Source organism: Scomber japonicus, chromosome 5 (genome assembly GCF_027409825.1).
Source record: "Scomber japonicus isolate fScoJap1 chromosome 5, fScoJap1.pri, whole genome shotgun sequence".
Classification (NCBI taxonomy): Eukaryota; Metazoa; Chordata; class Actinopteri; order Scombriformes; family Scombridae; genus Scomber; species Scomber japonicus.
This window is the reverse complement of record NC_070582.1, coordinates 17421465-17445841: the sequence shown is the minus strand read 5'-3', so window position 1 is coordinate 17445841 and position 24377 is coordinate 17421465. Positions and strand designations below refer to the sequence as shown.

The 24377-nt window shown below is 38.5% G+C and overlaps 2 protein-coding genes across 2 annotated transcripts; one reads left to right on the top strand and one right to left on the bottom strand.

Annotated features, from left to right (window-relative positions):
- Positions 1–221: 221 nt before the first annotated feature.
- malt3 (MALT paracaspase 3) lies at positions 222–7936 on the bottom strand. Its single transcript, XM_053319654.1, has 14 exons — positions 7670–7936; positions 7466–7587; positions 7148–7286; positions 6813–6988; positions 6551–6647; positions 6057–6092; positions 5722–5925; positions 4689–4866; positions 4510–4584; positions 4213–4340; positions 2712–2861; positions 1767–1921; positions 1019–1135; positions 222–912 (listed from the first exon to the last, which is right to left on the bottom strand). Exons 1-14 carry the CDS (start codon positions 7677–7679, stop codon positions 595–597), a joined length of 1905 nt encoding a protein of 634 aa, XP_053175629.1. The 5' UTR covers positions 7680–7936; the 3' UTR covers positions 222–594.
- A 2316-nt stretch (positions 7937–10252) lies between these two features.
- On the top strand, positions 10253–22779 carry alpk3a (alpha-kinase 3a). The gene is made up of 16 exons (XM_053319910.1): positions 10253–10392; positions 10863–10886; positions 11278–11399; positions 11890–12007; positions 12146–12801; positions 12967–13514; positions 16504–16852; positions 17984–18958; positions 19375–19522; positions 20042–20169; positions 20277–20312; positions 21051–21325; positions 21467–21555; positions 21656–21873; positions 21960–22008; positions 22097–22779. The coding sequence occupies exons 1-16, from the start codon at positions 10253–10255 to the stop codon at positions 22440–22442; spliced, it is 4221 nt and encodes a 1406-aa protein (XP_053175885.1). The 3' UTR covers positions 22443–22779.
- Positions 22780–24377: the final 1598 nt, after the last annotated feature.

Below are 24377 nucleotides of genomic sequence, written 5' to 3'. Positions count from 1 at the left end.
TGCACACAATTACTGTGTGGACACACTGTGGATGCTCTCAATCACTTACATTGAAGTCACATTTGAAGGGAATCTTCTTGTAGCCACTTCCAACTGGAAGAATGATTACAGCAAGGCACCTTACTGCTGTTTTAAGGCACACTTTAAAAAAATGTGAATCTGAACCCTTCAAGTTGAATAATAGATTTGCATGTTTCAAAAGACTGACACTGAAATATTGATGAAATTAGTAGGTTTTATTAGATAAATTATTGACAATAATTATAAATTAGGCTAGCCAGCTGGCCATTGATGAAAAAGTGTCATGCACAAGTAATGTCTTTCCAGGTATTATACAATTTGTGATTAAATCGGTGTGGAGCAAAGTTAAGTGTTAATTTTTCTTCAGTGTTGAGCTAAGAATTGAAGGCTGGTGAAAACCAAACACAAACCACAGTCATTTACAAATCCAGTCATCATTATCATCCACAGACAACTAAGATGCATGACCAGCAATTGAGTAACTCCTCCTTACACTAGTAAAAATGCATAAAATAATCAAACTTTTATTTACAGTGATAGGATCAGAAGGGCTTAATGTCCAAAAGTGAAATCTTATAGTTCGTTCTCATCGTTCTCCTCAGGTTCGTTGCTTCTTGTAACTGCAACTTTAGCAGCACACTCTGCCTTTCTGGTACAAGGGTGATATGCACCAGGAAGCTTCTGATGCAGCAGTGGTTTGCTGCTTGAAGTTTTGCCCATAGTTTGAGCAGAAGCACCTTCTTGTTTATAGGATGTTGCTGTATGATTTCTCCTGTACAATTTACAGGATGCCACCATAGGCTTTCCTATGTCCACTTTTTGGCTTTCTGTAAGTCGTAGCTTACTTTCTGTGTGAGTATAGTGTAAATCCACCTTGATGACCAGTGATTCCTAACAAAGAGAATGACAGACAAAATACATTTATATTTATATTACAGACTGTCTTGCAAAGACTTCTTTCATTTTGAGCTGAAATAACACTTCAACAAGTGCATACCTTAAGCTTTTGAAGACCACAAAGTCGCAGAGTGCAGTCTGGCTTATCAGATGTCTGAAATAGTAGGGTGTCCATCTCCTCTGACCTGCCAGGGCCGGAGAATGTGTCTTCCAATACCTTTAAATTCAGAACAGTAAATATTCTATCAGTATCATTAGTTTTTGTCAACCAACTATATTGGAAAAGTATAAATACTTTCTGCATTTACAATGTCCTGGCACTGAATCGCCACTCTGATTCACTGCAACAGATGCCGTAATAAATAAGCCACTAGATGTCAGTATGGTCCACAAAAGCACGAATGCCTCTAAGATAAGTATACTGGATTCATGTTACTGCTTCCTGCTTTGTCTTTCACTGTGGTTGGAGCAGACTGGAACATGGAAGTCCATATATGGGTAAGACTTCCTTAGACATGTGGAACACGGGGGTGAATGGTCATCTTTGAGAAATTCCTGCTGGCTAACGGAAAATGACAGCGTGTAGTGGTGAGTAAGATGGAATTTAAGATGGAAATAAAACTTTCCATTTTTAAACTCAATAAGTTTATAACCTCACATCCAAAAGTTAATACTTTTTTACTAGTTTACTAGTTTACTAACTAGTTTGTGTTGTGTGTTTTTTCAAAACTGAAAGTGCTATGGTGAAATAATGCCACTACACAGAACACGTGTGGTCTGTATCTAAATGGATGACAATACAACTTGACAGGATGTCTGATAGTTTTGAAGTAAAAATGAATATTTACAGGTACACTGCTCAGAGTGACGGTGCAGTCCTGAGTTTGGGGGCCTGTGGTCTTCACAGTGGCAAAAGCCACTAAGACATTGGAGAACAATGCTGAGAAGCTGACTTCCACTTCTACTCTGCAAAGAAACATCAGCCGCTTCTTCTGTGGGAGATCTGAAAAGAGATAAAGAAATTTAAAGCATTAATGGTATTAATTCCCTTAGAAGGCTGACTAATCTATGCCATTGATAAACCACATTAGGTACTTTCAGTCACTATGGTTAATTTCAGCTACAGACTTATCTTTCATCTAGTATAGATAGATTCTCAGATTAGATATTGTAGTAACACTATTCTGTTTAACAGGGGATAAAGTAAATTTGAGGAAGTTATGAAGTGTCAAAATAAAAAAGGCTTCCTTCCATTAAGCAGTAAGATAGACTAACCCATTCTGATTTTATCAGAAACAATGACCTGAATTGTTGAATGATCCTGAAAATATCACATTAAACCACAATGACTGCACTTGGGTTGTCACATGCAGTAGTGTGGGAGGCGTGAGTAAAAGTAAACAGGACAAACTCTTTCTCTTAAAGTGACACTTACCTTACTTGCATATCACATAGCACTTTGAAAAAACAGCAACAACCCCTCAATCATATCATTCAGTTTTTCACAGAATATTATGAGAATGGAATATAATAATAATGTAATGTAATGTAATGTAATAATGTACCTTATTAATAGCATTTTAACCTAAACAAAAACATGTGTAAAAATGTAACAAAGGTAAGGTTAGCTTTAATCACAGTAGAATAAGAAATGGAATTATGCTTTACTGGATGGAAAATAAACTGTTTTCGTAAGGTGGTTGTAACATACCCTGTCTTTAACATATGACCTGACATTTAATAAACATAAGAATAAACATTTTTATGGTTTGGAAACAATTTTCCCAACTCACCATTTGCTTGTCTCCAGCAGAAATCTCTCAGGTGTAGTTCCCTTGTGTGGCCAGTGGTGCTAACTGGATCCGTAAGGGATCGAGGTTCCTTCATGGTGTGTTTGATCTCCACTGCCTGCTTGCCTGTGACCAAAGGGTCTCTGCCTAGATCTGGTGTAGAGAGAGAGGGAGAAAAAATGCAGGTAAAATCAGAAGACAGAACTTTCACAGGTACATTTTCAGTTATGTTTCCATAGAAAGTCTTTACAAAATCTTTACCAACCACAGTACCTGTGTACTTGCACATGTCTGAACATGGGGCTGCCTGGGTTTTGCAATAGCAGGAATTGGGTTTTATAAAAAATGCATCAGATTCACATGGCAGACTTTGAGGAACTTAGGGAAATTTGAAAATAGTTAAAATTCACAGTAATTGACTAGACTAAATGAGTTTTGGAAAAAACCCTTCAACCATGCAAAGATGATTAATCATTAAAAAAGTTAACAGAGTGGAACAGCTGGTCACAAAAGAAGAAAAAAGATATAGTGAAACCTTATTCAAATAAATTGATTGAGATTTATGCTTAGCTTTTGATAAGATTTGGTATATGAATGAATATTTCAGGCAAGCTGTTTTCACTATGTTCCCATAATAGATGAGCAGCCGGCAGTTCATCATCAACATCTCTTTTTCCATCTCTGAATAAGGCAGGGGACTGCCAATAGAAACAATTGGGTGCATTTAAATTGTTTTAAATATAAATGTTCATTAATGTACACTGTCCCTTTTGAACAAATAAACAAACAAAATACAAAAAGAAATATACACAATATAATTTTTTCAAAAAACAACATTAGAAGATTGGTAATGTCTAAACTGGCCTCCATAATCTGTATTTCAAATCTAAAATGGCCAAAAGTATAAATAAGTTGCACAATGTTCATAAGTACGTACACACACACACACACACACACACACACACACACACACACACACACAGTGCTGTCAGCAGGGCACTCTGACCTGATAACACTGGTTTGTGAGTGAGCCTATGAGAGCAGTGGCAGTGAGTGTCCAAACTGCAGAGCAGCTGTCTGGCACACTGCAGCTCTCAGGTTTCCTGCTGTTCTCTAGCCAACAGTGTGAATTTCCAGGGAATGAGGTCACATGCTAAGGGTACCTCAAAAAAATCATTCTACCAGTGGCCCATCAAACACACTCTCAAGACTATCCACCTCTGCTCCCCCAGCTATATTCACAAATCCTGAATAAAAAAAAACACTAAAACGAGTTGCCAACCATTATAAAACTTGTCTGTGGTCCACCCAACACACCCAAGAACAACCTGTTCCCTTAAGATCTGTTCACCCTGGATATCTGTCATCCTGCATGAATGAGAGTTATCCACTCCCAAACTGAAATTACAGTACTGTTTGAAAAACTACAGCTATCCTTGTTGCAGCAGCATTTTAGATTTGTTCATAGAATGATATATGTTTGAGCTTTGTCTCAAATACTTACCCTCAGACACCATCTCTAAGATATGTGTGACTTTCTCAGGTTGTAGGATGTGCTTGTTCAAGTACTTAGTGAAGATTCCAGTACTCTTCCCCCCATCCTGGACCTCAAAAGCCTCAGCATCTTCACATCTGCATTGGTTAATAATAGAAAAATTAGTTCTGCTTTTTGCAATACGTTTTTCCATTCTACAGCATGTTGACTGATTTCAAAAAGCATTCTCATGTCATCGTTCAATAATAATTGCACTTGCATTAGTAAAATCAATGAGTTACTGTATTTGTAATTAAAAGTACATACGTGGCATAACCATATACAGTATTCCCACTGGTTCCCAACGGTTTGATGACTGACGGTATGCAATGCTGGTTGTACCTTAACAAAGTAAAGTACAGGATTAATTATTTTAAACTAAATCCAGATAACTTACTTATTATGACATAATAAACTGATATTAATATAATTGTTATTCCACCCACCATTTTCTACAGGTATCCAGTAGGATTACGCTCAGCGCAGTCCGTTTTTGCTGCATGTTTAGCATGACCCTCTGCACACAGACACAGTTTTCAGGTCGGTAAGGCTGTGGAGCATCAATAGGTACCAAGTAATTCCTCCCAGCACGCTCGTACCCATGGCCAGCATAGTAGAAAAGGCCTGTAATGAGTCATAAAACACACATTTAGGTACCACGGCAAGACTGTTAGCATTGTAATCGTCATATTTTGTACTGCAAACATTCTACAATCCCAGGATCAATATAAAAAATATATAGAGGGCATCTTCAGAAAGGTCTCACTGAGGTAAAAGGATGTCTGAGGTCTGTACAGTTAGATATGTTTCAAAACACGTTCTCAATTTTCTCTTTGTTTCACTATCAGCAAGAGAAAGTAGAGAATAGTAACAGAGAATGTCACTCATACAGCATGACAGTTCACTTATTGTTTTTTTATTTTATAAAACAACAACAGTGCTATAGGCTCCAGTAAAGAGTCACAGAATGTTTTCATACACTACAATGTCCACACCTACAATACACTATAACCTTTTTTTGTTCAACACTGTACAACTGACACATTCAGAAAGACAAAACTTTATTTGGCCTCTTGGGCTGTCTGATTGCCATTTACCCTCTACTGATACTATATACATATACCATCTACAAATGTTACAGTCATTCAGGAAACACCAATACATATTAAGCAGTTCTGACACTTAAAACACCTATGCCTACCCCTAATCCTCCAACACAGCACATGTGTATAAACTAAGATACATAAACCACTTGTAAGACCATGACCCATGATAAGTGGACAACAAAATATAAGGGCCAGAAAAGGCGGCAAAGGAAGTTATGGGCTTATATTTCTGATCACACTAAAATATTTTAAGAACTATGTAAGCATGCAAATTAAAAATATTAAAATATTCTGGAAATAAAATGAATGAATTTGGTTAATCTAGAAAAAATATATATAAAAATATATATACATATAGAAAAATGATACTCACCATAAACTCCTCTGTCAAGGAGCTGAAGGAACTTCTCAATAGCAGCCAGCATCTCCTCCCTGGTGAGATCTAGCAGGGAAACCACTCTGAAGCCAAGCTGCTGTAGGAGGTTGGCCAGCTCATGTACATCCATAATGGGGGCCATCAAGCCGGGGTGGTGGGAGTAATTCATGTTGCCAATAAGTAGAGCAACTTTATCAGAGGCTAAAACAAAAAAAAATCAAATAGGGGTTCAGTGGGAGGAAATTATAATACATACTGTGATAGTTTTCCTATCTAGCAGGCTAAAAATAGCCTGAGTTGACACCGTTTTTTTTCCCCCCACTAAACCATACCTGTGGGTTCTGCATGAGGAAGTTGATCATTTTGCACTAGAGGATATGAAACAAGAAGCACAAAGTCAGCTTTTTTTTTTTTCAACAGAAGTCGATGATGTTGACCAGACAGGCCATACGACGTGGTACAATTTAACTACTTTTTTGTGATATGTACTGCACATACTACAACATAAGTTACATTATCACCAAACAGGAGAAACACTGCAAGAACTAGTTTCACTTTACATCATTTTCCTGTTGTGTGTCTAAGGCTCGTACCAAATACTATTTGGGAGTCTAAACAACTTCCTTTTTACTCTGTACAAATGGGAAAGTACCTTCAGCATAATGGAAACAACTTAAGCCCAAGTTCTAATTCAGTAGAATGAAGGAAATGTGAAGAAAATCTGTTTTTTCATTGGAATTTAAAATAATGGGGAAAATACAATGCTAGCCTTACAAAAACAGTGAATTTTACTGAGTCAATAAAAATAGTTTTATTTACGACTTACCAATGTCAACATCAACAGGTTTAGTCCATATCTCCTCCAGCCTGTTAGACACTGAGCAGAGGTATGATCCTCCATGTTCAGCTGTGGCACAGTCAATCTACAGGAACCACAAAAGATGATATTTTTACCACTGATTGTCTCCAAGGCCATAAATCAAACCTTTGGCAAAATATTGAGCTGTAATATTCAGAGTAAAGAGTGAAATGTCACTGTAAATATAACAGTGTAAATAATCACTATCAGCACTGTCATTCTTCCTTACCTGGAGTATGTCACTAGTTTTGTCCTGCAGCGGCTGTCCATTTCTGTACCACTGATACTGTGGGGCTGGGTTGCCAAAGGCAACACAGCGGAGTGTACATTTTGCACCTGGTTGGACAGACTGGGGTTTAGGGTTGACAGCAATGTGGGGCTCACCCTCCCAGTCCAGTGGCAAACCTGATGATGATTGGAAAGAAAGACACTGAGATTTAAACCCACATAAGTATTCATAGGACTTAGTCATTACCACACGCTGTGTTGCAAATATACAAAACAACAGAAATTACACCATATGACCACAATATAAATAACTATGGAGAATGGCATAATGCATACCTGACTTATCAATGTCCAACACCTTCACTTTCACCCAATCACTGAACACACAGTTACAAAAACTGTCATGCACTCGGCACACGTAGAGCTGAGTGCTTTGAGCATTGATGGTCAAGTCTGGTTGAGTCCCACCACGCACCTAAACACAAACAACCAAAAAAGGAGACCTATAATTTGGCACAGATATATTTATAGGAATACATAAGTGCTTAAGATCACTGTAAGTCTGTGTCAAGAATAAACATGCAGATAGGGAAATTCACACTTTTTTTAAATGTAATATCTCTGGTAACTCATACACAAGTAATACCGACATACCTCCTCATGATCAGTAAACCACTGGTAGTACAGGATCCCTGAGCCCTCAGCACGGACACTCAGAGTTACCTTGTGGTTCACAGGTACACAGGCGGTGACAGGATGGAGCACTATGACAATATCTGAAACAAACCGAGTCAGGATCTCAGTCATTTCAAATATCTAACTTTCAAAATTCTCACTTTTGCCATATATGTAACATACCTCTGATCATTATTCAACAGGGTCTGGGCGTTATCCAGTCATCGGTGCATTTTCCTCTTTTTATCAGCAAGTTTTGTTTTTTTTGTTTTTTTTTTTTTCCTTTTGCTGAGACACACAAAACCAGACAGTAAGAAGATGAGTCAAAGTTTAAAATTGGTGTTATTTGGCACACTCGCAGTTGTAGACTACTACCTCGACTGGAAATACTAATAAATGAATAACAATAGGAAATCAACGTGAAATTACAGGCTCGACGTCCATGGCCACCACTAAATGATAATTTCTTGTGAAGTTAGCGTTATCTAAACTATATGTTAAATGTCCTATTTTAAAAAGAACATCATCCGTGTTTAAGTGCATACCTGCCGTCAGCCTCGTACCAGTTGTGTTGCTGTCGGACCTTAGCCAAAGTATGTTTTCTTCCGCTCAGTCCTCTTTAATTTATAGTTAACTAATAGTTGAGTTAACTCTTCCCCTTTCCCGGAAAAAGACAGTGTGTACACACACACATTACCGTAAAGCCTCTAATATAGAGGCGTTTCTTAGAAGATAAGGAGTATTTCGCCTCAGGTACATCGCGAAAACATAGATATTTATTTTAATTTTTAAGCAAAAACATGCGTTAATGGGAAAATGTCAGAAAAGACGGACCGTGACCCTGTTAAACTAATACGGCTCATGCAAAGGAAATACGTGTAGAGCCTAATTTGCCGACATTACGGTAACGATCAATCTGGCTCCTTTTCAGGTGCTCTGTAATCTCAGGCTGAGGTTTCGTGTCAACGCTATAGGAAGTTAAAATGTGCCTTCAAATCAGGGCAAACTCGTAGTGGGGTGTCACCGAGCTACAGAAACCATATGCTAGACATATACTATATAGCAGGGTGTGAGTTAAAGTAATGGTATGTTTATTTATTCACTCTTTATATATGACATTAACATGCATAATGTGTGTAAAATATGAAGTACATTTTTGAAAGGTCTCATTGAAGAAGACTAGCACAATAACATACATTTTAACAAAGCATAATGTGTTATTGTAAGTAATATTCATCCTTTTAGAGAGTTTACTATCCCTTCTGGACTATTTATTAAGTGTTAAATTATAATAAATGTTTCCAAATACTATACTGTGGCATTTACTTTTTGTATACATGAAATAGCCTATAAAGATAATTTAATAGTTATTTTGACTCCCTGTTCACATTGCAGACATATAGGCTACACTAGGTATACATATACTACTACTATATAGGTATGTGGCTTTTTTGTTTTCTTACAAAAATAGATTTAGATAGATATTTGCATGAGGATGTTTGTTTTTAATGTTTGTTTATTTGTTAAAGCTACATTTTTTGATAATTTATTTAATCTGGGAAGCCTCGCTTAGATTAAAAATCACTTTTTAAAGTGTGTCCCAGCCAACATTGGCAGCAATGAGTTATTGGTAAACAATATAAGACAGATAACACAAATGTTCAGTCAGATAAAAGGTTATGTAAAAAAAAAAAAAAAAAAATAGCACTTCAAACAACCCAAGAGCTATCTAAAATCATAATACATCAAGATTCTGGAATATGCCTGCGTCATTAAATCAAAGTACAGCATGTTTTTGTCTATTTGATGTGAAATGTGAGCAGCATGTGGGCCACTATGTTTTGACTATGTGTTGCAATACAGAGTGTGGGGGGGGGGCTGTACTTTAGCAACTCTATACGTAGATCATAGGTCGTCATCAGCTGCATCATGAATCATACTCTACAGACATGTTTTGCAAGTTCACATCCAGTCTACAGGGTCTCACCAACATGGAACACTGTTTTCCATCTTATTAAAATGGATTAAAAGTAAACAATGAGATTTTTCACAGTGTGACCTGTGATGAAATGACAGATTTTAAGGAATGCTTTTTTACTTTAAATAATTAGTTTTCACTCTATATTCAGTTTAGTTTTTAGGCTTCTTGTTAAGTCTTAAGTCTAGTTTCGGACAATCTCATGTGCTGTTGCACCTATTTGTGGGCCTGCTATAAATAGGGCCCTTCTGGCAACACATGCGTGTCTATGATAGGCAGTTACACAGACTTTCTTCACAGACACAGGCTCCAAAGCCACACTGACAACAACTCAATGGTAAGTTGGAAGATTTAACAGGTTTTGTGTGGACCAAAAAACACCCAAATTGCATGTGGAAGTCTTACATTTAAATAACATGTCTACGGTTTGTGTTTGATCACTAACAGACCTTCCACAACCTGATAGCTGAACCTATTTATAACTTGCTCCAATGCAATACTTTGCTTGGTCAGAGAGGACAAGCATTGAGTCCAACTATGTTTTTGAATTTTGTATGAGAAATGGCCCTCTTTGTACTATAGTTTCTTCTAGTGTCACCCCACATGCTGTTTTACCATTCTTAAGTGTTTCTTCTTTTCCTTCTCCAGGGCTTTTTACATGGATAACAGAATTCAACTCTGAACTGGGGCAGTGAGCTTTGACAAGCTGTGGGCACAGAGTAGTTTTGTACTGTCAGTTATATATTTATCTTGGATCTTACATTTTTTGTGAATTACTTCAGTGGACAATGACTTCCAGGAGGCCAATGACTCGCTCTTTTTCTGGCAATGGGAGGACAAGCAGCTTCAGTGAAGAGGAGGGCGGCTCTTCCAATGGCCGTTCAGAGAGCCGCAATACTTATCTCTCCAATGTTAGGCCTGAAAACAGGTAGACAACCTCATCTGTAATCCATGTATATGCAGAGCATGTAAATATGTGTTTGTTGTAAAGCAGATTTGTTTTTAAAACGGATTCATATTGCATGGTGATCAAGAAAAAAATGATGGGTGAGCCAGTTAAGTTAAAGTAATCACAAAACATAACAACTGAAAGCGTCTCTACTTCAATTAAATTAAATTAAATTCTTTAATTAATTTAGTTGAAAAGAGTCACACTGAGGAAGCAAGTCAAACAGATAAGCACAGCATCACATTGTGGCTCAAAAATAACATTTATCATATACATTATGCGTGTTTGAGTTTCTAATCTACAAACCATGACAATAATAAAAAATGAAAAGTGCTCCTTTTGTTAAAGAGAACCGTTAAACTATTTTATTTAGATGGGTTCCATATATGCAGATCTTAATTCATCATTAACGTCCCTTCATTTGCCTCCTCTCTGAATAGCTATTCAAGGTATTCTCACTACAGGCCAACGAGGTAATCTATACTTTTAAAACATTCCTCCCAACTAACATCTTAACCACAAAAACTGGTTTTCCCCAAGAATGAAACCTACACAAATCTTAACAGTAATGTAAGTGTCCAATTTGTCCGGTGTTGCGCTCAATTTTAGAGATAAACTTCAATTTCAGTGTTGGATTGAAAACTATGCTTGGCTTGATGTCTCACAAGTCTCTGTGTCACTCGTTCACACCCTCTTCCCTACCAGAAGTTCCCATTAACATACTTTCCTCTTAATTAAGCAAGTAATGTGAATGTCATGAAGAGGTTATTGAAATGATTCTGATCTGAAAACTGTCTATTGTACTTTGTTTAAAAGCAATAAATTGTGAAAACAGGGCACTAATGCATAAATGTTTTCCTCCAGGAGCACATTGTGCAGTGTCATGGCTCAGCTGACTGAGGACATACAGCCGTCCTTTGAGTCCACCTTGAAATCAAAAGCAGTGTCAGAAAACTGCAATGTGAAGTTCACCTGTGTGGTATCAGGTAAACCCCTTCTTAAAAGCATTGTTCATTAGCATGCCACTGCTTGTTCTTTGTTAGGTCAACTTAAACTTTTTAGATGTGAAGAGACAGGATGTGACTAATCTGAAATCAGAGGAAGGATCTCACTTTGAAGGCACAGCATCAATTGCTTTATTCGTTCTGAACACAGTAGACAATTAAGCTGAACCACAAATGTTCAAGCTGGTTTTTCAAGATGTTAACTGCAGGCAGATCAAATGGGTTGGCCCATCCAACAGTAACAGCTTTTCCTGTGTGACACAAAGCCTCTACATACTGTACTGTGTTACAGTATTTTTGTCCATTGATTTATCCATAAAGAGAATATTAAGCACAAAATGTCTCCTCAGACATGGTGCAGTTGTAACAAACATGCCTGTCAGATTGTGGCACAAGGAGTGCTGTCGTGTGACTTGACAGTTACGTGACAGCAAGCTTTTTTTTTTTTACTAAAGTCTATTCATATTTATAGGATACCCAGCTCCAGAACTGAAATGGTATAAAGATGATATGGAAATGGACCGCTACTGTGGACTTCCAAAGTATGAAATTCACCGTAATGGAAAAACCCACACCCTCCATATTTACAAGTATGTAAGACAACCTTGCAGCCTTGCAAAAATATTCTATTATGTATATTTAAGCTGTTAATTTTTTTTGTATATCTTGTATTCTGTGCTCAATCAGAGTATCTATATTATGGGAATAACAGGTGTTTCTCTTTTCAGCTGCACATTGGATGATGCAGCCATCTATCAGGTCTCAGCCAGCAATAGTAAAGGTATTGTATCCTGCTCGGGGGTTTTGGAGGTTGGCACCATGAATGAGTACAAGATCCACCAGAGGTTCTTTTCCAAGCTGAAACAGAAAGCAGAGAAGAAGAAGAAAGACTTGGAGGACCACACCAAGAAGGAGGATAAAGAAAACTTTCAGAGAGAGAAACCACGGGGTAGCCCTGAACGTCCTCAAAGGAAGCGGCCCATCCCACAGCCAGAGCCAATCCCAGCAGTCAAGGAGCCTGAAACTGTGAAGCAAGTGCAGGCTGCCGCAGAACCCAATGGAGTTAGCTCTGAAGTCAAGGAAACAGCCCCTGTGACATTCACAGAAAGTGGCATGGAGAAGGAGATACCCCCATCTGAAGTAACCTTGGCCAAAAAGAAAATAAAGATCACAAATGGTGTAGATGCTGGAGTTAACACCAGCAGCAACAGTAGCAACAGCAGAAGTCATATGATGGGGAATGGTGGCGAAAACTGTTACGATGGAGGGATCGGTTTGGCACAATTTTTGGCAGAGACTCTCCAGTCCCAAACTAATGATGAGAAGCAGAACTCCCCTCAAGTGGAGAAACCTAAGGAGATGGCTACACCTATTGTAAATGCCAGTAAAGACCAAGAGAGGAAGCAGAAAGAGAGGGAAGAAAAGGAAAAAATACTAGAGGAAGAATATGAGATAGAGAAAAAGAGAGAATTGGACATAGAGAGGGAGAAAGAAAAAGAAAGGCTGTCAGAGATGTTGAATACAACAGACCACCAAAAACATGATTCAGAGATCAAACATCACAGCAAGGCTCATAAGGATCACGACCACCACAACATCCATACTTCCATCTCCTCTATGCTCCACACAGTCAAAGACTTCCTCTTTGGTAAGGGTAAGAAAGACTCTTATGATCACATTGAGAACAAGGGGAGAGAGTTTGACCACTTGCCCACCTCAACGCATCCTAGTTCGCAAACACCACCCTCATTTTGGCTGCAGCCTGAGCATCATCCAGAGGTGGATAAGCCTCTCACAGAGGAAGTTGTTCCTATGGAAACTGATAAACCACAGGAGCATTTGGAAACTGTGGATATAGAACAACAGTCAGTATCAACAGAGCTGTTGACGCCACATGAACCTAAGCATGAAGATAGTGTCCCACACACAGACGTGCCTCCAGCTCATAAATTGCCCCCTGAGAGCATAGAGGAGTCAACAGGCCAGAGTGTCAAGGAGGCTGATGATGCTGTAGAGGCCATGGAGGTGTCTGAGGGGGCAGAGAGCAGCGGCCCCCATGAAGAGATGTCATTGTCTGGGCTTCAAGTTCTCACTGAGGTACGTACAGTGGTCTTGAAGGGCAGCCAGCTGCCACTTGAGAGATATATATATAGAGACTGCATTGGTGTGACAAGATAGAGTACAAGATGAGCTACTTCAGGGCCAAATCCTAAACGACGTCAACTATGACATTTGGGCTTTGGGTTGCTGCTGGTTATAAATGTGATGGATAAGAGGTAGATGAGGGGCACATAGTTAGATGTTATATTCATGGAACAGTTTGGGGCAGACAATATAACTACTTTAATATATATGGTATAATATCAGTCAACCGGTGGAGTGCCTCAACCTGACCTTGTAAGACTGTGTGGGACAGGCAATATAACCACTGTAAAACATACAGTATATCAGTCAACTTGTAAAGTGCGTCAGCCTGGGCGTGTGGTTTTTGATTGATAACACTCCGAAGTGACAAGCCAAATAAGATAGTGTAGGAGAAATAAGGAACTACAGGAGCAGGCAACGTGCATTAAAAGTATGTGGGGGTGGGGGATGTTGTGTATCTACACAGAACACTGTAAGATAGGATGGGAAATATCTCAGATGTCGGCTGTAATGAGTGTGACACCAGTGCGTCAGAGATGGTGATGAAACCTGAATGCCAGAGGTGGTTCTCACATTACAAGCAGAGCTTTGTATGACAGAGGGCTGTATAGTCTGTATGAGCGGTAGTAGAGTGAGTTTTGCAGCAGGTCCCAGCATGAAAGGAGGGCCTCGTCACATTGGACACATTCCTCACTGCCCACCCCCTCCCCATGTCTTAAAATAAACCCCTTCCTCATCTAGAGAAGAGGAAGGCAATACTTCTCTCATCAGTGTTCAGCACCGAAAATGATTTAATGTCTGTCATGTTGGGGGAATTTTGACTGTTATGCTATGATTAATGCACTGAACAGTTTATGCCCATACAGCAGGAAAGCTGAGAGTGATTCTAAGTACACTTTTTGCTATATTTTAAGTTACACTGATTTAGTTCATGTGACTATGATATTTTTGGCTTTTTAATATGGATTTATTGTGTGACTTTTCTTTGAAGTGGTAAGGTTGAAAATCTTTGTGGCAAATACATAACCATGTATTTTCATCTAAAGCTGCACCCACGTTTTCCCCCCAAAATTTTAAACAGAGATACAACATATAGACAGAAAAATATAAACTTTTCTGACTTAAGTCTTTTTCTAAACATTCAATTAGATTCAAAACGTCTTCTGAACTGGCAGATACATTGTTTTAGTTGCACACATGAAAAATCTAATGAAAATGTATTTATTTGTCTGCTTCAGCAGAGGTTTGGGAAGGATTTTGTGAATTACATGGTAATATGTGATAATTTTGGAAAGTGTATGTAGTTATTGTACCTCATCAAAATTCAACAGAAATGTATACATTTGATGTTAGTAGTTGAAGTACACAATAGGATCTCATCATTTATTAAAATCCCTTGTTCGTCATGTGGATGTGAAAAAGTTTGCAGTGAATTTTACATTGTGCAGTAGTGATTTCACTAACATCCACTTATGTGGTGCACAGTCACATGTAGGAAAGTGAACTGGAGTCACCAGGTTTAAAGTCTATCCACCTGCAGAGTGAGTGTCCATAAAGTGGAAGTACAACTGTACAGTTGTGGTATGATGTGATCCTTTACATATGACTAATTGGAGGAAGTCAATTTATCTAAACAATGCCTTCTCATGAGTGTGACATCTATTTACACACCAACACAGTGATGACGAGAGCTTCATTTTAGATTTAATAGGACACAAGTTCCCTTCCACTGAAAGCAGCAACTTCTTTTTTTCTTGTATTCACATGTGATCAAACGTGTTGTCACGTGGAGGCACGTGGCTTCTTTAGTCTTCTTCATACAGCTGAAAAGTGTGAACACAACAAACAGATGCATTAAGGGGTGAAAAAATGAACACACTACAACATATGTTGTATGATGTTTTACCCATAGATCTTATCTTTTGTTAACCCAAATGTTTTTTTGTTTTTTGTTTTCAAAAAGAAAATGAATAAGATTTTTGTTTAATTTCTGATCAAATGGTAATGTTCCTTTTTGTCAATTACAATGTCATGTCTTCAACAGACGATTGATCCAAATGTGCAAAATAGGTTTATTTGAATCATGAACATGTTTTGACTTGTGACTGCTGAGAGACACACTGTCATTCATACACTGGGCAGTTCTTTGTGTAAATAGCACACCTGTTTCATGGGGGAATTCCCCTGTCCTTGTTTCAACATAAAAACAGGGCAGAATACACACACACTTTCAAACTCAGTGGTTTTTTCGATAAGATTATGCCCCTTTTGAGCCAGATTAACCATTTAATTTCTTAACTCATCTGCATAATATTTAGTACAAAATTGAGCTAAAATTGTTCACTCTCCTGCTATTGAAAAATGCTGAAAAATGAATTGAATGTAGATTAATCCTGTTTGTTTAAATATCAAAACATTTTATTGGAGGCTTGTGTAAACACAGCTACCTTGCACGTGACAACTAGAAAAGTTCCGCAAATAAGCTGACAGGTCATAAAACACAAGAATGCATTGATTCAATCGATCCAAATATTTGACAAATGACTTACTGTTTACTAATAGCTAATTCACTCTTTTTTCACAGACTGGCTACAGTGGTCTTTCTGTCTGTCAAGGGTGTAACACTGCATTATAATATCAAGTTTGTTATAACCAGTCACTATTTATCCTTCTATTGATTTATAGCAGAAAAACTTGTCTCAATCTAAAAGTGTCCCACTGTCAAAGGTCACTGCAGTAAGTTTTCAGTAACACGCTTCTTAAAACATGATACTGAATGTATTTGTCAGTAAGTTTTAGATATCTCAAATATTTCCATGTTAAAGAATAAAAAGCCATCAGTGTAAAGTATGTTTGATGGAGTTTAATGAGAAATATAAGCAATATTTTAAATGCAAGTGCAATGAAGTACTAACATTTTTTATTTGTCTCTGTCCTTCAGGGTGAGGAGAAAGATTCTCAGCTTCCCTTAGACCATCAAGATCTTGATTGTCTGGTAGTTTCACCGCAGCCTAATCAACAGTCTGCACAAGATGAGTCTTCACCCAGAGAAGCTATATCTGTCTTGCCACAAACCCAAGCCCATCATGAAGAAGAATGCCCCCTGACATCCACCCTCACTAGTTTGAAAGATAGCCAGGCTACCCCTTGCAATGTTATCTCAGCGACAGACAGTCACTGCCTTAGCGAGACACCCACTGAGCCTGTGCAAGAAGAAGAGATGAGCGTTGATAAGAAGGGTAAAGAAACTGAACCTGACACAGAAGAGGGCCATTCTTCTACTGAGTTATGTGAGGAAGAGAAAACTGAAGTGAAATCAAACCAACAGCCGTGCTCAGATATAAACAGATCTGAAATTACTGAATTAACTGCACCTTCACTGGAAGAGAGAATAGAGACGAGGGAATCTAAAACACCAGATGAGGTACTTTTACCAACAGAGGCACACAGTTTAGAGAGAGGTAATTTTAAAGAAGATGCAGAATGTGCTTCACTAATGCAGGAAATGAATGTAGGATTTCCGCCCACTACAGCCCCAGAGAGTCTAGAGAACGGTGACCTAAAAATACAGCAAGATTGCACTCCTTCTATCGCAGAGAAAAACACAGAAGTCCACAGTCATAGTGCAGTACAGAGTTCAAACTCAGATTTCAGAAGCCATGAGGAGAGAAGTGACTTGAAAGAGGCGTTGTTTTCTGATTTAGAGAAAGATTTAAAAGTGAATTTGTGTAATAATCTGAAAGAGCAAGAGCAGGTGATTTTAGAATGCAAGAGCATTGAAGCAAAGAACGAGAGCTCAGAGTTTAAAATGGAGACAGAAAAGCAAACTCAGGTGAAAGTAGAGGAGTTGGATGAATCAAAGATCCTTTCAGTAACACAAAACAAGGAAGGTAATGCAAAGGTTTTGGAGGAACCTTGTAATGTTGCACAGCAAGATGTTGATGAGAAACAGTTGGGTTGTCCCTCAGATAATGTTCCACAAATCCAAATATCGCCATATACTGAAGATATTAAACCAGGTGCACCAGATTTAAGCGCAAATGAACATTTTATAATCCCAAAAATTGAAATAATTGAGCCTGAACTCAAAGAGCCCACACTGCCACTTAGTATTTTGGCACTCACAAAGACAGCATCAGAGCCAGCTTTTTTGCAACAACATGATGCAATAGACCACAAACAAAGTGAGTGTGATCGTTCAGATTTGTTGCCCACACAGAAAAGTATGCAGAATGATCATAACCCTTCAACTACTGAGAAAGTAAAGGAAGTTGTGCAATTTCATGACAGGACAGAAATGTTTGAGCAGGAGCAGACACACATGAAAAGCAGTGAACAGCTCCCTCAGATGGACTATGCAACAATTCCTGTTATAAATGTTTCATGTACTGATGACAAGGAGAATAGTGCCCCTGTTTCAGATATACCGACGCCTGTTGAAACTACAAAAGTGCCTTTGTTTGTGGTACCACCAATCTCTGTTACTTGTGATGAAAGTGATTTGAAACTGCCCACTCAATGTGAGTCGACAGAAACAGAAACCTCAGCTGCCAAGCAAAGGGGAACAAAGCCTGATGTTGACAATAATGCAGCCACTAAGCCTGAAAAGACTCAGAACAAGGAAGAATTGGCAGAAAAAAGTATAACAGAAAACACTCCTTCTGTGCTACATGAAGCTCCAATTCCAAAGCTTGGTGACAATGTACCATCATTGAGCAAAACAACTGAAGACAACATTATCCCTGAAATATTGAAAACAAAACCCCTGAAAGAGGCCATGGTAGAGAACTCTGTGACTGTTGAGGACCTCCTAAAAAATAGATCCTCTGTTGAGAGACTGACTTTCAAACCCCCAACACATCCATCTCTGAGTCCATCCAGCCTCCGTAAATTTATGTCCAAGTCTGCTCCAGATTCAGACAATGAGGCCATGACAACTGTCCCTGTAATCACTGTGGGTGACCGTCAAAGTGACAAAGCAGATGAAGATTTAAGTGGAGGATCGACACCAACATCATCCCTCTCCTGTGAAAGCAGTCCCCGGCTCAAGCGGAGAGACAGCCTGTCACTCATACGCTCTGCTACACCGGAGGAGTTGGCCTCTGGGGCCCGCCGCAAGATTTTCATCCCAAAACCTAAAGAAGATGGAGAGGGTGTTGACACTCAAAGCAAGAAGGAGACCCCCTACATGTCACCCAGCCAGGCTCGCAGAGCAGCATTACTACAAGCTCCCATGGGACAAAACACCCCACCAATGGAGAGGCGCTCTCCGCTGCTGAGCCGCAGAAAGGCCACACTGGAGGTTCCAAAAGTTGTGGAGGAAATACCAACAGAAGAGCCAGTCAGCACCAAGCAAGAGGAGAAACATGCAGCAAAGAAGCTGGACCCACTGAAAGGTAGGAAAGTCAATCTTTCAGGCCCAAAATGTTTCTTTTTTTACCTTGTGCAACAAGGCTGAAAAAAACGTGCATACACTTTATGTTGTATGGGCAAGGTATTGATAAATTATAAAAATGTTCCTAGTAATATGTATTTTTTTACATACAATAACTTCGTCTAGTCTAATATATAGACTATTATAGTCTAATATGAAAAATATTTAACTTCATTTATTCCATCTTTTTTTGTAGTTTTCACAAATTGTTTTACAATAATGATTCTGTGAACTAAGTTTGTCAACACCTGAGCCTTCACTGGCATCAGTATAGTGGCACTTGAGGAAGTGCAAACATTAGAAAGTCCCCCCTCTCCAGTACAGTATATATTTACGTTGGACCCCTTTCTGGGCACCGCTTCTGTCACACACCAACAGCACCCCAGGTCATCCGTAAGATCAGGGGAGAGCCTTTCCCAGATGCCTCCGGACACCTGAAGCTGTGGTGCCAGTTTTTCAACGTGCTCAGTGACTCCACCATTAAGTGGTACAGAGATGAAGAGGAAATACTCGAGGTGAAGAGAAGGTAAATCCCCTTCTTGTCTTACAGCGTCAACACTACTCGGACCACGTGTAACAGATCAAGTGCAATATGAGGTGGTGTTCGATTTGTTGTGGGTAGTAACATAAAATACAGCCAACATGACTGGTTACACTGGACATATTCCAAATATGAAACAATAATGCCGCAAGGATAAACAGTATTATTTGGGCCTTAGAGAGCATCTCATAGCCTTCTGTCATTCTCATATTCTCACTTCAGTGACGTCCAGCTCATGTGACGATGAACCCCACAGCTGTGACACAGAGAGGTGAATCTCTGGCTAGACACTGAAACTGTAACCTGACACAATATTTTTACCATGTACAGGGGGCATTAAAAGTCTAAATATGAGCTATTGGTTGCTGTGTCAGCAGACTGCTGCCACACAATGTGACTACCTGTGTCACAGTGACACCTTGTGGGTGGTTGTGGTCATTGAACTCATGTACAGTTCTGATGAGCCAATAAACTTGATGTGTATGTGGATTTTTTTTCCTCAAGTGGAGGAGATGAAAGCCAGGTAGCGTTGGCTATTGTGTTGGCATCCAGCCCAGACTGTGGTGTGTATGGCTGTACGATCAACAATGAATATGGGACTGACACCACTGACTACCTCCTCAGTGTGGACAGTAAGATACAAGACACCTGAAGAATTTCCAGTTTCTAATCATTAATCAATTTCTAATCATAATAATTGTGTTTTAATGAGCCTTTGTGTACTTTTTCTGTTTTACAGTTCTGTCTGAGATACTACTTAAAGATGATTTGGAAGGTAAATTATTTCAATTAGATATCTACCATATTTCTCATTTTTCTTTTCTTTTCTATTTTGTAAATCATTTGTTACTGTCAGAATTAGAATCAGTTTATTAGCCAGGTATAAAAGCATACAAAGAATGTGTCCTGGTGTTTGCTCCCACAAACAAATAAACAAAAACTGATTTTAAAATCTACTGAATGGAATAATAATAATAGTTTTGAGATGGGATTTAAAACTTTAAATGAAATATTGAGGAATATGGACTGTACTACAGACACAAGAATGTGTGTGAAATATATGAAGGTGACAAGTGCAAAAATTAAATGTGACATTTGCAATAAATAATTCAATTATGTCACAGTAGAGGTTGAATGCAATGTACAATGTTTAGTCCAGTTTGATTTAATATATTAAAAGTGACCAATGAAGGGATTAAATGAGGAATGTGAAATGAAAAGTCCAGCTTGATAACAGTACAGTTCAGCTGTTCAGCTGAAACTGTCTGCTGGTGGAGATTTTTATAGATTTCAGTCTTTTTCCCGAAGGAAGAGGTTCAAGGAGTCTATGTCCAGGGTGGGATGGATTGGTGATGATCTTTGCATGTTGCCTGGCTCTGGAGGAAGATTGTAGCTGATCAGTGTGGGGCGGTTGCACCCGCGATCTTCTCCGCTGAGCAAATTATGCGCTGCAATGTCCTGTTTCGGCTGTACTGTACTAAAGATTTAAATATCTGTTTCTGTCTTCTTTTAGTTGGAGAGGAAATAGAAATGACCCCACTGCTGTTCAACAAAAGTATTGCTGATTGTGGCAACTGGGGTAACAAATACTTTGGCCGCATTATGACTGAGATGGTGAATATTGGGGAAGGCTGTGCCCATAAAGCCAGCAGAGTGAAGGTAATTTATGGCCTGGATCCTGTCTTTGATTCTGGAAGCACCTGCATCATCAAAATTCAAAACCCCATTGCCTATGGGACCAAACAGGAGAGCAACCTTGCAGAGAGAAATCTAGAGATTACAAGACAAGTAAGTAATAGTAGATTTAATGTCTAAGGATCTTTGGTAAATAGCTTGCAATAAATTCCTAGTTTTTTAATAATATGATCTAGTTCCAAGATTATACCTGCTATACATTTATCTGCTTTTTAAAATTCTTTCTGTTGCCAGGAGTGCAAAATCCAAAACCTGATTCGAGAATACTGTAAAATTTTTGCAGCTGAAGCAAGAGTTCTTGAAAACTTTGGCCATTCTTTAGAGTAAGCACCACGTCTAATATGCAGCACTTCTGATAACGGATTGCTACTAAAAAACAAATTTCTTGTAATCATGTCACTATTTTTTCTGTGCTATCCACAGAGTGATTCCTCAGTATCTGATGTACCGGCCTGCGAACTCTGTGCCATATGCCACCGTGGAGGCTGATCTCAAGGGTGTCTTCCTCAAGTATTGTATGATGGATCCTAAAGGCAGACTGATTATACGAACTGTCTCTGAAGTGGAGCAAAAATGCTGCTCATTCCAGCATTGGATCCATCAGTGGACGCATGGCAATTTACTGGTCACTCGGCTGGAGGGTAAGCCACACATATAAGGTGATCAAGTAAGTGATCCTTTACTGTATCTATTAATATTAAAGTTTCTCTGTAATCTATTTTGGCAGGTGTTGAAATGAAGATTACTAATGTCAGAGTTGTGACCAAGTCAAAAGGGTTTGTATCTCAATCAGTACATGCAAATGCTTTGGGTTGTTTATTGTTAGAATGACTGCAATAAAAAAAGCTGTCTCCTGTATTTCAGATACCAAGGACTAACAGAGTGTGGCTCTCCTCAAGTATTCGAACAGTTCCTGACACAGCATAAGTGCAACTACTACTGTGGACTTCTTGGCCTGCGCCCACTGAAGACTATGGATAGTCTGCAGCAGCCCTCCAAGATGAAGGGGTCCAGGAGCCCCCTGCTCAACCGCAAGTTGAATACGGGGTCCGGCAGTCCGCAGCTGCAGCGGAAGGGACACAGCCCTCAAATGTCTAGAAAGGCAACTTCTAGCCCAAAGGTGAATCGAAAAGTCCAGGTGATAGAGGACAATAAATCAGGTGCCAAACTCAAGACTGCAGAAACTCTTAATGTTCTTGAAACAAGGTAAGAAAAAAGGCCTCTTTTGTGTCATGTAAGATGTTATTGCTGTTGGTGGTTTAGCATTACCTGTTTCTTTCCATTTATCAGAGCCAGCAATTTTAAGAAAATGCAAAGTTTGTTGACCTGAATTGTGTTGTAAATTTACTGTGAATTTCTCAGTAGTCATTACAACTATGAGACATCCCTCTCCCAGCTAGTCAGTTAACTTCTTACCGTAGTAAAGTTTCATGAGAATGTGTGGCGCGACGGGCACAGGGTTTTTGACCTCATAGCTCATAGACACCGAACAGCAAAATCAGGGTGAGATATTAGAGTTGACTTTTGACTATTAAATAGTTTGAAACACTTGCCTCAGAGTCTTATCAGCTCTATGAGTGGACAAACAACTCTTCAAGCAATATTTGTCAACTCAAAATAATCATCAGTGAAAAATCAACAGAACTTCACACTGCAAAATTTGCAATAGCTCTTTTCTTTTATTGAAGATATGTCAGCATTTGTCGTAGTTGTGTTTTGGTTTAAAGAATTGTGAAGGGCAAAAGCTACATGACCTCAACCACAGACGTGATTAAGGTCATGTATCCATATTAGGCACTGCATGTTCATCTGTGATGTACATTATGTGTGTAGGGTTTATTTTGGAGATGTTATGTTAGCATTAGAACTGCCTATGCAGCATTTATTTATGTCTCAAAATTACAAAGCAATTGTGAGCTCATGCTGTGAAAATACAACACCATTTTTAGGTCAAAGATGTGTGTATCTGTTAATTATGTATGTATACCTGCATAAACAATCCTCTTTCAGTATTTCAGAGTATATTCTGTTTAATACAACAAACAAAGGAATAGCAGTAAGGGCCTTAAAAATAAAGTCTTTAACTGTGGTATGACTATGCTCATTGATATTCAAACACACAACCTTGTCTCCAGCAACAAGGAAAGCTACTGAATAAGTTTCACTGTTATTTGGACCTGACATATGGACTGTGGGATAAAAGCACATGGGTAAAATAACCGAAAGAGCCAACTCAGGATTTTCAGAGGCTTCTTGATCACAAAGCACGGCCCCTAGAGTGAAATGTGTAAAGTTTTACTAGAACTGACAATCAGCCCTAGCTTACCAATAGCTTATCATTAGTAACTGTACCAATTGCCTTTTTTTAAGTTGCAAACCCAGCATGAACTTAAACATTAGGGGTAAAATAGAAATAAAAAAGAATCTGTTACCTCATGATGTTTACACAGGTATTCAACTTTATTTAAATGTCCTTTTTAATAATAATACAAAATTGACGAGAGCTTCAGGAATTTCTGTAATGGATTCTTGGTTAATGATCTATGAGAGTCTACAAATGAGTCCAAATAGCCACTCTTATACTTCAACTGTTGTTACTTATAAATGTACTTTAACTGCTTGAGGATTTGTTTATGAAAGAAAAAAAACACATATTAGAAAAGGAGGTGAGATATTTGTAATAGCAAAACAAGTAAACATATGTCAGCCAGAAGATGATGGTGAAAATGCTGTCATTTTAAGGTGTGGTGTTATGCAAAACAAATCCTTGTATTGTGTATGTGTACATAAAGTCAAAGGACTAAATTCAAGTGGTGTGAAAAAAAAGTAGTAAATGTGAGTGTGCGAGTGAGTGTGCAAGTGGGTGAGTGGCAAAAAAGGATAAATGTGAGTGTTTACAATGTGTGCTGTCTGGTTTGTTATACCATGTCAGTTTTTTTTTTAAATAAAAGTCTAAAACATATGTGTTCAAGCATTCATGTTTTCATGATTTATGTTTTCATTTACATAGGTTTTTATTCATATAAAAAATGTGATTGTATGTGTAATTATCAAATATATAAGATAATAAAGTCTCATTCAATTAAATTTGAAATTTGTACATTCAACTGCTGATGCCTGAATATTTCCTGAGGTATACAATATG

What these genes read in the sequence shown, in the direction of transcription:
- alpk3a (XM_053319910.1), top strand. Translation starts at nt 10,253, where the DNA reads ATGACTTCCAGGAGGCCAATGACTCGCTCTTTTTCTGGCAATGGGAGG. An exon ending in TCTCACTACAGGCCAACGAG is followed by an intron (nt 10,887 to 11,277) that starts GTAATCTATACT and finishes GTTTTCCTCCAG; the next exon opens with GAGCACATTGTGCAGTGTCA. An exon ending in CTACCTCCTCAGTGTGGACA is followed by an intron (nt 20,170 to 20,276) that starts GTAAGATACAAG and finishes TCTGTTTTACAG; the next exon opens with TTCTGTCTGAGATACTACTT.
- malt3 (XM_053319654.1), bottom strand. An exon ending in CCTTGACAGAGGAGTTTATG is followed by an intron (nt 4,867 to 5,721) that starts GTGAGTATCATT and finishes GACTCATTACAG; the next exon opens with GCCTTTTCTACTATGCTGGC. An exon ending in CTGGATACCTGTAGAAAATG is followed by an intron (nt 4,585 to 4,688) that starts GTGGGTGGAATA and finishes TACTTTGTTAAG; the next exon opens with GTACAACCAGCATTGCATAC.